The sequence below is a fragment of the Strongylocentrotus purpuratus genome, unplaced genomic scaffold (genome assembly GCF_000002235.5).
Source record: "Strongylocentrotus purpuratus isolate Spur 01 unplaced genomic scaffold, Spur_5.0 spur5_scaffold_5, whole genome shotgun sequence".
Taxonomy (NCBI): Eukaryota; Metazoa; Echinodermata; class Echinoidea; order Camarodonta; family Strongylocentrotidae; genus Strongylocentrotus; species Strongylocentrotus purpuratus.
The window spans coordinates 6,660,242-6,676,740 of record NW_022145611.1 but is presented as its reverse complement, the minus strand read 5'-3'; the positions used below and the strand labels follow the sequence as shown (position 1 = coordinate 6,676,740).

General features: G+C 36.8%; 2 protein-coding genes across 3 annotated transcripts in view; one reads left to right on the top strand and one right to left on the bottom strand.

The window, feature by feature from the left end:
* Positions 1-440: 440 nt before the first annotated feature.
* On the top strand, positions 441-8,755 carry LOC593988 (putative E3 ubiquitin-protein ligase UBR7). Its single transcript, XM_011672812.2, has 10 exons — positions 441-596; positions 1,334-1,467; positions 1,875-1,935; positions 2,240-2,335; positions 3,297-3,350; positions 3,814-3,922; positions 4,860-5,575; positions 6,665-6,827; positions 7,382-7,443; positions 8,424-8,755. Exons 1-10 carry the CDS (start codon positions 471-473, stop codon positions 8,520-8,522), a joined length of 1,620 nt encoding a protein of 539 aa, XP_011671114.2. The 5' UTR covers positions 441-470; the 3' UTR covers positions 8,523-8,755.
* A 1,277-nt stretch (positions 8,756-10,032) lies between these two features.
* LOC593983 (actin-histidine N-methyltransferase) overlaps positions 10,033-16,499 on the bottom strand; it is a 20,645-nt gene continuing 14,178 nt past the window's right edge. For both annotated transcript variants that reach the window (XM_793437.5, XM_030998792.1), the window contains exons 10-14: positions 15,840-15,954; positions 14,759-15,000; positions 14,357-14,445; positions 13,493-13,653; positions 10,033-13,038 (exon numbers count right to left, since the gene is read on the bottom strand). In XM_793437.5, the coding sequence (XP_798530.3) occupies positions 12,307-13,038; positions 13,493-13,653; positions 14,357-14,445; positions 14,759-15,000; positions 15,840-15,954 (1,339 nt within the window). In that variant the 3' untranslated portion in view covers positions 10,033-12,306. The remainder of the gene's footprint in view (positions 13,039-13,492; positions 13,654-14,356; positions 14,446-14,758; positions 15,001-15,839; positions 15,955-16,499) is intronic.

Below are 16,499 nucleotides of genomic sequence, written 5' to 3'. Positions count from 1 at the left end.
CTATAGGCTGTGACAGGTCTATTTTGATAATTTACATTTTTAAAGAAAACACGAAACATGATTACATATATTGGTCCATATATTTACGGAGCTAAAAGTAGATATTGGTATAACCGTATAAACCCGATTGTTATTGTTTTTTCCGGTTTTTTTACACCGGAATTTTTAATATGACTATTATATTTTTGTTTCCTCAGTTGAACAGTGACTTAATGATCGAGTTTGGAGCAGTTTAGTCAGTCAAATGATGTATTTTTCATATCCGCGAAGTCAATTTCACGGTAAAAATAGATTAACAATAATCATTTTTATTTAGAACCATTTCGCGCGCGCCCAGTAGTTTGGCGCGGACTGAATCATAACAAACGGTGGGTGCGCTATTAAAGAAGCCGTCGGGAATTTCGTAGATGCTGTTCCCAAAATACATAGGCCTATATTTTGAATAAACGGAGGGGTTGTGGCTTGTAAACATGATGGAGAACGACGAGCAGGACGTTGTTTCTATGGTTGATGTCTTGCAGCAAGATAATGAACTTGAAGAAGAAGCAGCAGCAGTGCTTGGTGATAGTGATGATAAATGTTGCACATATCCGATGGTGAGTTGATACGGTACCTCACCTCGATAGAGACCTAAGAGTACCCCGGGCCGACTCGTTGGCGCTATGTACTATGTAGGCTATGTAATATGTAGAGTGCAGTGAGCTGAGCTGAGTGAATTGAATCGAATGGTGCAATATGTACATGTGTGGTATTAATATCCTGATTATAATATGGCCTGGCTGGCAGACTTGATCAAACTATGAACTATACATCCTTTGGTAGGACATTTTATATTAGCCACTCTCTACCCAGGTGATGTAAATGTGTGTTGCCGTTAATCTTCATTTCATGAAGCCTGCACTTTTCAGGAAGAAGAAGAAGAAGAAATGGGTATCTGATTAAATTACCATCGGAGGAAAATAGAAATCCCTTGAATGCTCGAAACTTTGCAAAGGTTGCTCAGATATTTTAATGTTATACAGCACTTAAAACGTTAAAAGCATGAACTATGAAATGCTTCATAAATGTAGCTAGGTCTATGGTTAATTAGAGAGCCACTGACTGTGATGATCTATTCGCATGGACTTTTGCACAGTCATTCTTGCATCCATACAATTTTTTGAATGATAATGAACATTCCTAAACATTTTTAAACATGTAGATCTAATGATCTATACAAAAGAATTGTTGATAAATGGCATCGTATTCTCACTGGTACCTCTACATTTCATCAAATGAGAAAGTTTACTTCAGTTATTACGTTAATGATAAACATGTACCTTTTTATTTACAGGGCTATGTGAGCAGACAAGCTCTGTATGCTTGTTTAACATGCAGGGGTAATCGGGACTCTTTGGCAGGTATCTGTTTAGCTTGCAGCTATGAATGTCATGAGGGTCATGAGTTTGTGGAGTTGTACACAAAAAGGTAAGCAACACAAGCATTACAGACAAATGTTGCTGTCATCTTATTGAAACGTGTGTTGATTTAAATGTATTTTTACCGGTAAGTGGGATGTTGGCAAACGTAATAATGGCGTTTTTTTTTTAACCGATGCCATCGTCTCACAGTGGTGCATCAGCATTATGTTTCTCATGATGGCCCTAGTCTGTGGTGACAAAATGTTTCTAAAAAAAGGTCTGGGAAAAAGAAAAAACATTTGTTTGTGTATTTTGTATCATATAATCGATATAACTTCAGGTTATTTTTGTTGGAAAGTGTTTTCAAGATCAAGTCATACTTACAATATTGATTAGAGAAAGGAGGTCAATCAAATCAAAGGGGAAATAATAAATAATGATTTCAGGCAACTTCTCTTTTCATTTCTATTACAGGGACTTTCGTTGTGATTGTGGGAATACAAAGTTTCCCAACTTGACTTGCAAGCTCATCAAAGTAAGTTATAACCCATAAAATCTTGAATATTACACCCTTTCCATATGTTACTTTTTCCCCTCGAGCTGTTTATTCATATTTCATTGAAGTGGATAGATATACAGTACTTTGAAGTGCAATAGGGTATCTACTATCTAGAGGATGTATAATACTTTTTGTTTGTTTGTTTGTTTATTTGTTTATTTTATTTTTTTACTCGGGTGGCAAAGTCACCTGCTTATTCTGAATTAATGAACATTAGAGGTATATAAAAACATGTTGTGTCATTTGTTTGGTCTCATAAGTTTGCTTTTATTATTTTCAGATTAAACAAGCAGTGAACTCAGAAAACCAATACAATCACAATTTCACCGGAGTCTACTGCACATGCAACAGGCCTTACCCCGATCCCGAAGATTCGGTAAGAACTCTGATGATCTCCCTTTCTTTAGAACCGGAAACTTTAATATTGCTTGCCTGGAGCTCGAAGGGTGTTAATGCTGTGTTAAAGTATATGAAGTAACACTCTTCTGGCTCTAAACAGATAATATAATGAACAATTAACAGCCTCCTTGCAGCAATATTAGACCACTTCTAACATCTATGAAAGGCTTTTTTTTTTGTGTCTAATGGTGACCTTCTCCTCCCCCTCCCCCTCTTTTCTCACTTTCCAGTTCATACAAGACCTAAACATATTGCCATCTTTTCTGTAACCATGCCTTCCATAGCACAAAGATTTTTTTTCTGTCAAAATCTAAATTAATTTTCAAAGGAATTGACTATCTTATTGCCATTGTGCTGAAAAAGGAAGTAATGGTCATACACTGTCTCCTCTACAATGCATAAGACCAACTGCCCATGGATGAATATCCAGCAATATACAAAAAATATAGGTCTGCAGGCCTTATGAAAATTTTCTGACAGTTCCTGAGACCGGCGTGTTGGTCTCAGTCTTCTCAGAGGACTTATGGCTACTTTTATGAGGGCTCACATTCCATCACAATACTGACAATGTTCTAGTGGGCTGTTGGTTTACTGGGATGTCTTGTTTTTCACTCACACCTTTCTCCACATAAAAACCTATATGCGAAGATTTCTGACGATTGTCCATTAGAATTGCAGAATTCAGCTTGACTTATTCCCAGTAAAAACAATAATTGCAATTTTCTTTTTATAGCTGTATATGGTTCTAGGATTTAAACAATATATATAGATACATATTTATGCATCCTATCGTTACTATTTTCATGAAGTGATGGTAGTGAGCAAAATCCGCACGCAAATTGTATGCGATTTTCATTCACTACCGTCACTTCGTGAAAATAGGGACGATATAGACATCCATGTGAAGTTAATCTCTTCTCTTATTTCTTCAAATCCAGAATGAGGATGAGATGATCCAGTGTGTGTTGTGTGAAGACTGGTATCATGGTAGGGTAAGTGGTAGTATGTCTTCTGTAACCCCCCACCCCCTTAACCTCTTCACCTTCACCTTCACCTTCCAACATCGATTGTAAATTTCACTATTAAAGTCAGTGAAAGTGATTTGTAATGCATTGCACATGAAAACTTGCCCAAAACACCTTTGGAGGAACATGACTCTCATTATATACTGAAAGAATTCTTTGATGCCTTTTATAATAAGTATTTAATCCCTAATAAAATAAAGTTATGTGGAGCTTCTCGTCACTTGCTCCACACCACCAACACCACCACAATTCTATGTTGAAGATATTTTAATTGGCTGTACAATTTGGTGTACCATTTTGTGTGATAAACTCATGTTAAAAGATTGCAGTATTGATTTTGGTGGAGGTGATTGTGATTCATGCAAGTAAAATTGTTAATGAAAAAGAAGGAAATGAATACATCTTACTCCATTTTATTTGTACGAAACAGCATATTGGATGTAGCAGTGTACCAGATAGTGACGGCTACCAAGAGATGGTGTGTGAGACATGTATGGACAAATGTGACTTTCTCTGGAACTATACTCTCCACAGTGTAGGTATGTACATCAATTCAGTGCTTGTTGATCTGTGTTTGCCACTCTCAACCCAGGTGCGGTAGTGCCTGGTTACCTGTTGGAAATAAATTACTTGAAAGCTTGTAGCAACCTCCAGCAGCTTTATTAGGATAAGCCAGGGTAATAGCAGACCTGCCAACCAGTACAATTTAGTCGTATTTAGTACGATTTTTAGAAGCAAATACGACAGTATGATTTTCCTTAATAAAATACGATTTAAAAAAATAAAAAATAAAAAAAAAGATTTTTTTTTTTTTATATTTATATTTTGTGTTTGTGACATTTTCAATGGCAAAATTCCCATTATGTTTTGTTATGTATCCTTCAAGCATCTCACATCAGCAATTTGGGTATGTTCATTGGTTCATCGAACACACCAGTCATGACAAAATCGTTCATATTCAACCAATGATCCATAAAAAAAATTCTTCCTGTAGGTAGGAACTGTAAGAGGCATTGATCCGCGTAACAATCCGTGTTTTTTTTTCAAGAATACATTTTTTGGGATTAAAGAATACAGTTTTTGAACTCTAGAGGTTGGCAGGTCTGTAATAGTAGTACATTATCATCTTTATCATCCCTTGTTGCTATTATTAGAATACAAATGATATACTTGCCATGACAGCATAATACATGTATTTCGGCATAAAAATTAAAGGCTTAGAAAGGAAACAATCAACTATTGTGAGCTTTTTATCTCAGAAAGCTTCTATGCAAATTTATCTTAACCTTGCAAGCTGTAAGGCCAACATTTTTTCTCAAAATCGCCTTCAATTTTTTTGAATAGTTGGTATCTGATTTCTTGAAGTTTAGATCTGTTGATTATTGATTTTGATATCCAGGCCAATCCGAGTCAAATGTATAGATCTGCATTTATGCTTCCTTACATTTTCATGTTAATTTTGTGTTTTCCAAACAGAAACCAAAGTTGTGAAAGAGGAAACATCTTCCAACATCGATGTGACGTCTACTGACGAGAATAAACCAAATTCAAGCAAATCCCAAGAAAACCCTTCTGCCAATGGAAGTAGCCATTCAGTGGATACTAAGGATGCAGCATCAACATCATGTGATAGTGTGACAGTGAACAATGAAGCACAGAGTGAGGGAAATACTGGAATAGATTCCCAGACATCAGGTCTAGCTTCTTCTGACAGTGTTTCATCTGCAGTAATGGGTACTGTCTCCAAGGAATCATCAAGCACTTCAGCCATTGCAACGGTTGCTGGATCCGATGGTGTTTCATCTTCGACCGACTCCAGCAAGATGTCAGGTGCAGGAGATGCCAACAAAACTGATACCTGTCCAGAAAGCAGTGTTGCAAGCAGTTCTCATGGCAGCAACACTGTTAAAGTGGAATCATCAGCTACAATATCTGTAACTCTATCAGCAACCAAGAAGGATGAAGCCTCAACATCTGAGGCAGCTTCATCATCGTCAAATGCTACAACATTGCTAACCCCAGATGACAAGCGAGTCTCACTAGCTCCCGCACAAGGAAGTGCAGAGGAAGACTTGACAGCAGGAGATTGCCGACTGAAGCAGCTCAGCAACAGAACGGTTGAAAGGAAGAAGGGTTCTGTTTTCTGGCCTATTGGGTGGAGAACCAAGCTTTGTACCTGTACAGAATGCAAGGTGAGAGAAAGAATCAATGTCTGAGGTTTTAGTATCCCTCCATGTCCTGAGTGATACCAGGTATTTGTGTTGTAAGATAAATGATTACTTTTTGCACTGTGGTGACAATGTCATTCCTAGATTCAACTGAATCACAAGATGAAATAGTCTAGGAATCAAGGCTATATGATGACATAAATGGTACCCTGGGGTACCAAAAAAAATTCGGCCATTTTGTTGAATTATTATTATTTTTTTTAAGGCTGTACCCTGGGTTACCAAAAAGTGGGAAATTATTTTTGTGTGATTTTTTCAACCTTCAATTGTGTCCAATGTTCTTGTAAAAAATCCTTTAAGTCCTGTATTTCTAAAATTCATTGTTGTTATGAGTAATTATTCTATTATTGATATCATTTCATGCTGTTATGATACACCCTGTATTATTATTGTGGTATAATTAAAATTATTAATTATAAATGAAAGTTCTATTTTGTGTTATGATGCTATCTGTGTACAGCAGTCATGATAATCTCATGTGTTAACTATGTCGATGATGCGATGTTTGTTTGTTGTTTTTTTTTGAAAGAGTATACAGGTACGGTACGTACGTGCAATAACATCAAGTTCTAAAATAGCCGCGGGTCGGGACCGGACGCCGGAGCTAGCTAGCACTATAGTGTGCAATAGCCACCGTAGTGCGCTTGTGATCGTGAGCGAGCGCTATAGCGCGAGCAGTGCATGCACGCACACCATGCATAGTATACACCATAGAGATACCACGGAACTATGTACACGCACTCCATACATTGTACTCGAGTGGACGCGAGATGGCGCTACACAACGCGGTACCCCGGGGTACTACGGTACCCCGGGTAACGCGTGGTGCATCATATGTGGAAGTGTAATGGTGTAGTGGTTCTGACTCTCGTCTTTCAATCATAAGATCGTGAGTTCGAAACCCACTTCAGGACATTAATTTCCTTCAGCAAGAAACTCATCCACATTTTAAAACCTCGGAATAAGCCAAGTCCTAAAAGGAATTTTGCACAATTCTGTAATCTCCGGTTCCTATCGGACACAGTACTTTAAACCTATATTTCCATGTTGCAGGCAATGTATGATAGACTGAAGGTGAGTTTCTTGCAAGACCCAAACGATTCTGTGGCAGCCTATGAGGAGAGAGGGAAGGGCAAGCGTAAGAGATCACAGTACGATCAGGGAATGGAGGCTCTCTCTAACATGGATCGTGTGCAGCAAGGCGAGATGATGCATGGTGAGACCATATTCCTTTTAATAAAATCTGTTTCATAAATAAAATAAAAAAAACAATTTCTAGGTACCTTCCCATGCTCTGTAAAGAAATAGATATGAGAATTATCTTTTCATATTTTCCATTCTGCTTTAATAGAGTCATACATGTATAAACTATTAATTACTTTTCAACATTGTTGAGAATTTTTGTTGTTGAATAATTTCCATCTGAGGCACTTGGTAATTGAGGATCAATAGCTAACCAAAGGGCACTACATTGTAGGCCACTAGCACTCATATTATTGTCTCAATTTGAACTAAGGACCTTCTTATCAAGATATCACTGCTCTACTGTGCCATGAAGTCTCCTTTTGGTATAAATTTAGCATTTCACATTTGTTTTACAATTTATACTGCTCATCTATAAAAAAAAATGCACCAGGTATTAAATTTACAAGTTTTTTCAAATTTCACATTTTTCCAAACATTCTGTGGATAGATGGTTGAGTAGTTATGAATTGTAATAGCTTTTCAGTATTTTAATGATTATCACTTTTTGTTGTGTGTGTACTATAGGCTACCATGATATGAAGTCAGCTCTCAGTGATTTCCTGAGGAGCTTTGCTGAGCAAGGAAAGGTAAGAATGTTATCTGCCTCTATTCCATCTTCATCAATTAGAAAGATTTGTTGTTTTCATCACCATTCAACCACACAAATTGCATGAAATTTAAAAGCAGAGACAGTCAAGGTATTCTTTTGTTTCTACAATGTATATCTTATTCTTGTTATCCTGATTAGATATTTTTCAATAGAATAAATAATTTTTTTTTTTTTTTAATTCAGTTCCATTTTGGGTGGATTTGCTGGTATATGTTTTAAGAATTTCATTTTGTAACAAAGTACACAGGAAAGGTTAGCGATTATTCAATTTTCTTTTTGATTTGGTTTTAAATCAAATCAATGAAGTAATTCACTTTCAGTCATTCATTTGAAGAAGATAAAAATCCATATATTGTTTTATATCTTCATCCCTACCACAAATTCATTAAAAATACAAATGTTAATAGGTGATTAAGAAGTAATATACTATTAAGAGACAGTACAGGCCAATAAAATTGTCTTCACTCTATGTGGTACCTGTACTTATGAGGGGATTTCGCAGTTACAAATGTGCAATTTGTTTATTGAAATATACATAGCTTACTTCTGCATGGACAGTCATCCAGAAATCCTGAATTCTGATTAAATAATGAAAACCTAGTTAAAGTCGAGGGCCTTGTCTTGTAAAGATTGATTGATCGATTGAAAGCCGAACAACCTTTCTTAATCACACAGGTTTGATTGATATTGTAATGCAGTTGCATCTCTTTATTATATGGGGCCCAGGAGTGACAATTTAGTAAATACAGTGAAACCTCTATATAAAGACCACTCAACGCAGACAAGAAAAGTGGTCCTTACGTACAGGTTTTTTATATAGGTTTCAATGAGAAAAATTTGTAAGAGAAACAAATTTGTGCTCTTTATAGTCTGGGGATCATTCTATACAGGTGGTCACTAAAGCAGGTTCCACTTTATTATTCTCATTCTCCTATTGATATGGCTTTTTTTTTCCAGGTGGTAACAGCCAGTGATATCCAGGAGTTCTACGAGAGTCTGACCAGAAAGAGGCAAAGGGTCGGGTCTGCGGGGAGTATGCAGTACATGTGTCGCTAAACGCAATATACATGGATAAAAGACCAGTAGGCTGTCCTGGCAATGAGAAGGAATAATTTACCAGGGTGTGAAGGCGTCCAGAATCTGGCAGTTTCCAATAGACCAGTTTGAAGTTAGTACATTACAGAAATGGGTTAAAGCTTATCTGCCGTAGTTTACAGGAGGGATTAGACTGCCCTGCAAGGTCACTGGACAGGTGGTTATCTCATCAACTCTGCTCTCAGTTAACATAAGAAAAAGAGGATCATGGGGGACCAATGGTCACCGATTAGGCATTGTTTATTATATAGAGGGCGCAAGTAGTTACAAGTAGTGCAGTGGGCCTTTAAAAGACATGTGCTCTGGCAACAACAGTTCCATGGTCAATATCCCACATTATATCCCACATATCAAGAATCTTTCAACCTGATTGGTCTAAACCAGGTCACATTACAATTGATAGATTGCATATTTTGGCAATCATAGTGATAGTATTACAGAGAATTACACGTGCTAAGATTCGAAGGGTTCATGGTTTTAGGAAAAACTGTTGTTCGATACGTGTAGGCTATTGTGACGTAGGTCAATGTTAGGGGTGTATGTCAACGCACAAGCAAACGATTAGTGCAGAGAAGCAGCTAGCTACATAAGTAGATTTAATTTGCATATTAGCCTTAGGTCCAAAAAATATAGATCTCACGTTATATCTACAATTTGTTCTACCAAAACTAAAATTATTGTTGATTTCAGAAATAAAGCTAATAAACACTACCATTACTCTGGGGGGGAGGGGGGGGGGGGGTAGACAAACTGTTATTGCCTTGGTGTTGGGGTGGGGGCTATGTTATTTTCCCTCACTTAGGAAAATAATGATTTGTATCATCTTTAATGAGCATGTATCCTGTATTTGTGAGAGTTCTTCTTTATTAAACTAAAAAGTAGCTTATATAACATAGATGGGAGTTTCTCAAGGTTCATACCTTTTCCACACTGCGCATCCATTGTCATGTTAAAACTCTAAAAGAGTGGTCTCATTTGTATCTTAGTCGTCTTGTTTTCTATAAATTGCATTTATCACATGATATATGTATTTTGTGTGTTTAATAATTTGTTATTATTTTTGTTGGTGTTTGGTTTTTGTTTGGTTATTTGTTCATTGGTTAATACCTTGCCATTCATATTACCGGGTATGACTTGGGATTTATTTTACTTCATTTTCAAAAAATGAAGAGTAAAACGTTTTAAGATGTAGATCTTTCGTTTATAAATTCTGATCCTGTTTTGGAACAACAGACATAGAGCTCAAGTTGATTCTCGGGATGACTTCAAAGATAAATGTAAAGATGAAGGTGTATGTAATTTGTTGTTGCTTGTTGCTAAGGCGAAAGCACATACCCTATATAGTCGCCTTTCTTAGCAGTCAACCTGAATCTGTATCATCAGCATGGTCACATAGAATCATCACTGTAATTGTAGTTGTTTTGTATTAAACTTTTGAGTATGAAATAATAAAGCATACTGGCAACTCATGTTTCAATTCATGTTTCAATTGTTTTTATTTTGATATCATAAATGCTATACAAACAACAAAGCTGAAAAGAAAGACATATCTTTTGATATTCCTACATAGAATAATGGTGTTGATAATAGCTATTAAATACAGCTCCATTCATATTGATGATTTGTTCAAGCAAACCTCAACGTACTTTTACATTGTTCTCATAATATTCTCTTATTTCAGGACAGAGTATTAAACCATTTTCCTGAATTCTGCAGGCACAACATTAAACTGAAACATTTGAAATTGAAATTGAGGCCATGTGCATGATTTCCAAGGCATGTTACTCAGAACAACAAAGAACAAAAAGAATTGACTCGGAATGTCCATGCTATGTGACAAATCAATCGGATTGCTAATAGTTGCTTTTAATATTTCTCACATTGTGAATGGGACTATGATATTTGTATTTGTCATTTTTTGTCTTGATGGTATTTCTTTTCAATGTCATTTCCAATAGCTCACAAATGTGTACAGCTTTTAACATAGTCTACTGGCTTTTTAAAGTTTGAACAGCTGCTTTTACAGTTGTACTTAACTATGTACATATTTGCAAAAAGGTGTGTATGCACTCACTTATGTGAGCTTCTGTAGTTCAGTTGTACATCATCAACAACCCTTGTGTTTCAAAAATTATCACAAATGAATACATTGCACCTTCAACTACATGTAGCTTATGCAAAATGATCGAAAAGTTTAACCCTCCTTTCAGACCACTGGAAGGAGATTGTGTGTGAAAAGGAAAGCAAACATTGTAAAAATGTTGAAGATAAAATAAAAACAATGAACAATGACATAAAAACATGAAGGAAATATTCACTCTGCATTGGTATAAATATTACCATACTAACCAATGATCTTATGAAAGTAATTTCAAAAGATAAATGCAAGATGAATATAATGGAAAATGATTTCATGCAAACATAAACATTAATAATTTTTGGAAATAGAAATGAATGAACGAGCTGGATTGTCAAATCAACAAGAGGAATGTCATCTTTGAATGGAATTAAAGAAACCACCATTATGTCCATGGTAACAACAGACTTTTCAAAAAATGATACCAAGTACCCCTTTTTTTAAATGGCTATAAATGAAAGACAACAATCTTGATAGAGCTAGCTGCATGCATAGACAATGTCAAAAGCTTATACAACTACAAGTGTAAGAATAAATCTCCATAATTGACAAATTAGAATGTAAAAGCACATTGAAAGTATCTGAAAAAAATTAATAAAAGCAAATTGTGAACTGTATTTCACTGATGAAAACAAAATGGTTACTGACAAACTATTTCATGAAATTGGCAAATTGATATACCGGTACGGTGCAAGATCTATGACAGTGTTAAAAGGGTTATCGTGTACCTAACCAATCCTGGAAATTTTGCACAGCTATTGTCTTGCACAAAGCAATCCTTTCATCATCAATTGGAGCCTATTGCTTTGTACAAAAGTGCATGTGCAGCAAACTAGCGACTGTGCAGATAGGCAAAGAAAGCAAGCTAAGTGTTAATCATGTAGAAAATAATTGAAAAAAATATCTACATGCACATCATTCAGAGGGAAATATATCCACCCCTGTGGATTTTAGGGTACATCCTTTTCACTTTGTATCTCAATATTATGCAACCTAACTGAACAACAGTTTTCTTGACACGCCAACAGCTTGTCAGAAGTATGTATGACATAGCATTACATATAAGCAGCCTCCATTCTGTTTAACAGATTAAAGCAAAACTTCATATGAGGACATAATGTCTCTTCAGATTAAACATTTCTTATTAGAAATTGAGGTAGCATTGCTCTACACGATTTTATCCAAGGTTTCTTTAAAATGGAAAAAGCAAGCCTAATTGCACAAGAAGCAAATCTTAAGAATGTCTATAGAGGCATAAAAGAACAGCATGATTTGGCATATTATTATATGATGGCACGTTCAACAAAAATTTAGGAATGTAGATTACTACATTAAGAATGCTTAAAATCATAAATTTTTACAAGATTACAAAACAGAGGATTCTTAAGCCCCACAAACACAAAAGACAAATAAAATCATCTATAATTTCTTCGTAAACATTTTTAAAGATTGTATTATCTTCCCATTTCCCTGATTCATATCATTCAATAAACACATGTTTACACTTCAAATGATTTTCTTAACCTAACAGTAATCAATAAAAATTCTTACTTACACTTGATCAATGCACATATACATATATTTTTTTGATATAGCTGTGTTTGATTTCTATTCCTCTATAGACCCACTAGCAGGAGCTATTGCTGAGTGACCATTTATTGCACCATTGACTTTCTTCAACCCACTGTTAACTGGAAGTATTTCACTTTCATCATGGGCATGGCCATTGCCATTTGATACCACACCGTCACTCATATTAGCATTCTTGTTGGGTGTGGTCTTCATGGTGGTGTCCAAGTCCGGGACCAGTCCTTTAGCTGGAGATGGGGTACCTCCGTTAATCTTTGTCCCAGTGCTGCTGGCATCCTGCCCGTTTATACCAGTCTCGTCATGTCCGTTTATACCGTTCTCTAGGACCCCATCACCATTAACCTTGGTGTTCTCTCCATTTGCCTTTACTGATGTTTTCTCTTTATTTTCTCCGTTCTCCACCTCTTTGGTATCGCCTACCACTCCATCCTCCTTTTCTCCTTGAACCCCGTTTAGACCTTCAACGACACCACCCTGTATACCGGTCTCTCCATCTCCGTCCTCACCATCGGTCCGTTTACTGCTCCCAACCTCCTCTCTGTCCTCCCACTTCTCTACCACCACGCCTTCATCCTCTTCTCGCTTCAATTCAAAGGCGGTAGCGTCTTCTGGCAAGGCCTCGATTCTCTCTCTCCAGAAGGCGCAGTATTTCAACACATTCTCCAGAGTGCATTTCTCAATCAGGAGGAGCTGTAGGGCAGAACGCTCTTGAGCACTGAGGTTTCCATCCTTCAACTTCTCCTCATCTTCCTGTAATTAAAGATAAAAAAATTGGAAGAAAAGAAATGAAAAGTATTGTCCCGTGTCCTTGTTTGAATTCAGTTTCATTGGCTCAGAGGTAGAGCAGTGGTCTTGTAACCTGGTAGTCCCGGGTTTGAAATCAAGTTGATGCCCTAGTTTCCTTTGGTAAGGCATCAATCCTCCTTCAGAGAGGACTCAAAGCTGTCGGTCCCCTGGTTACTAACAAGCATACACATTCTTTCTAAGCAGTCGGGTAAGAAAGAAAAAAAAAATTACCCTGTCCATTTCTCCTTTCCTTGTCACTCATTACCAATTTAAAGAGACCTACAGCAGTTTCCTTTTAAATGAAGACATCCAATTAATAAGTGGTGATATGATTTATGAGTATGAAAATGCAAGGTTTGTTGTTGCGCAACTGCACCATACCCTCTGAATTCCTTTTTTACTATTATACTTATCTTACCTGAATGGATGTCTTGTACTGACGTTGGAGTAGCGTGACCCTTGTGGCCAGGTAAACACAGGTACGTAGTTCATTCAGCTTACTGATTATCTGGCTTCTGTCTACCAGACTGAAGAGAGCCTGAGCCCGGTTGTCTCCTAGTAGACGATCTCTCAGCTCCACTGCAAAGAAGAAAAGGGATAATGGAAATGAAACTAGACTATTTGAGCTTAGTATCTGGTTTCTGTCTACCAATTTGAAGAGAGCCTGAGCCCGGTTCCCTTACGGTAGACGATCTCTCAGCTCCACTGCAAAGAAGAAAGGGATAATGGAAATGAAACTAGACTAAGTTGAACTTAGCATCTGGTTTCTGTCTACCAAATGGAAGAGAGCCTGAGCCCAGTTCTCTTACGGTAGACGATCTCTCAACTCTATTGCAAAGGAGATAAAGGCAACAGTTATTGCCCATTTATAATGTCGCATTTCTTACACTTTGATTCATAGATATTAAGATATACAAGTTCTCAAAGACCAAAGGCCTATCACAAGCTTGTGATTGGCCTTTGTCCCTCCACATTTTGATTTCTTTTTGTTATTTTCTATCTGTTTAAATTTTGTACTATACCTTGAATTATTGTTGAATTTCTTTATACCTTTACTGCATTGCTATGTTTATAGGTTGTTTTGTAAATTCAAATTGCAATTTTTTTCCTTTTTGCGGAAAGAATAAAATTGAATTGAATTGAAAAAAGAAGAAAAAGAATTACTCCCGGGAAACCCAAAATGAGACCTTTGTAGAGAGGAAGTCTTGCTGTCTTGCTGTCTTGCTATACAGGTGTTAACTAAAGCAAATTTGACTTTCATATGTGAATCCTGCACACTTACAATCTTGCATGCAGAATATCCTCAAGAAAGTCAACAGCTCCAGAGTAACTGGTTCCTTTCCAGCAGAGATGTGGTAATTCTGGGAAGGCCTAAATAATAAATTGAGAAAAAAAAAGCAATGATGAGTATGAGTACGAAATTGACAAGGCTCTGCGGATGTCACATTAGAATAGTTTAGAATATGCAGACTTTCGGTTTGGAAGGCTTTAAAAATTAGTTCAAAGACGGACAAATGAAACATGTCTTTCACCCAATATATCTAAGCAGAAAGCTGACATATTGGCCATTCGCACCAAGACTATGAACTTGACCAATCAGCATTTAGAGACATCATGAAAAGACTATTGACTGCAATGATTGTGCATGAAGTCGTAATCAGTTTAATCAGTCAGAACCACTTACACTCCAAGCTTCATGACGGAACAGAGCTGTGCCTTCATGGCATAGAGTCTGTCACTGCTGCTTAGTCCCAGCTGTATGGCCATGCCATCATAGACGTTGCCCGGGTAGACAAACCCACTGTAGAGTAGCAGGTCGGCACTGGAACGGCGGCCATAGCAGATAAAGATCTGCTCCCCGACGCTAAAGTCCCTCAGAGCCATGTTGACGCAGGAATCTCTTTCTTCAATGAAGTCTGTCTTCATCTGAAAAATGAATGCGATGGTGCCGTCTTGATCTTAAAGGTAGTTAACAGTGACATCTTCATTTGATGGGCTTGATAGTGAGTTTTGAATGTACATGTGAGTTGAGTCTTTAGTATATACCGGTAGTGATGTCAGGTTGATTCCCACTTCTCAATAATCACATCAACCTGATACACGTCTGTAGACACAAACTATAATACATGTATAACAACTCGGGTCCACTCCATTTAAAGAACATTATTCATCAAATAAAATTACCCCACAATTATAGGAGACATTCAAATAGATAACAATAACAAAAAGTACAGAGAGAATAATGTTAACCCTGCTTAACTCAAAGTCACACAAGTCCAATTTTCCCTAAGTAAAATAAATTTTGGACCAAACTATGCAAAATATGTTATTTACACTTAAATTTTACATATTTCAACCTTTGTTGTTGCTGTACCAACCGATGAGACTAATGCAGAGTAAACTGTATGTAGTGGCCCTGGGGGGTGTTTCACAAAGATCCTAATTCGAACTTATCTCTAAGTTGGACTTAGCAATTATGGAAAGCCGTTACATCTATGAAAATTTTTTGTAAAAGTTAATTTAAAAGGCATAAAATGTTAATTAAATCATTCATGTTTTTTATTATCATGGGAGATTTAATGTTCTTGATGTGGGATTCATGAAAAGTCTAAAATACTTGAATTTTTGCTTTTGAATATATTTCATTATACGGCTACAAAAGGCTCTCCATAACATTTAAGTCCAACTTAGAGTTAAGTTCGACTTAGAATCTTTGTGAAACACCCCCCCCCCCCCCCCCCCCCCCTGGTGTGGAAGTTACTTACCTCCCCATTGGCATGGTTACACATGTCCCACAGCGGGATAAGACTCAGAGACATTCCCTTGCCATCCTTAGCTGGTATTTGGTTCTGTCTAGTCATCACTGTGGAAACTGCCCATCTACATAAACAATATTGAAAAGAAGCATGTCATACACGTTTGGAGCCCTGTTTGCACAAGAAGTTTCATTTCATCACTGGTCACAACCAATCACAATGCAATACCTTGTTGAATAGTAATAGTAATAGGAAACTAGATATCCAGTGGATAGTATCCAAAACCTGCTTTAGGACCACCTGCTCGTAAAGACCTCTTTTTGTTCAGCTCTCGAGTGTTTTTCCTTCTAATTATACATGTTTGACTGTACAAGGAAAGTTTCGCTTAGAGACATTTGTATTAAGCGCTATATAAAAATTAAATATTATTATTATAAATAGATTTGAGAGTAAATTATGATGGTTACACCAGGGTGATAGTGAGCACTAAAAAAAAAAAGGGTTTTTGTTTTCCCCTCAACCACGCCCCCCTTGAGTAAAAAAAAGAAAAAGAGGATTCGCGGGAAAAACAACATTTCCCCCTTTCGAGTAAGAAAATTTGGGAAAATTTGGAGAAAAAAATAGGGCAAAAAGGGAAGAATAGAGAAAATAAGTGGGAAATCGGGAAAA

Coding starts and splice junctions, on each gene's coding strand:
- LOC593988 (XM_011672812.2), top strand. CDS start 471: ATGATGGAGAACGACGAGCAGGACGTTGTTTCTATGGTTGATGTCTTG. Junction 1,468..1,874: donor GTGGAGTTGTACACAAAAAG/GTAAGCAACACA, acceptor TTTCTATTACAG/GGACTTTCGTTGTGATTGTG. Junction 3,923..4,859: donor CTATACTCTCCACAGTGTAG/GTATGTACATCA, acceptor TTTTCCAAACAG/AAACCAAAGTTGTGAAAGAG.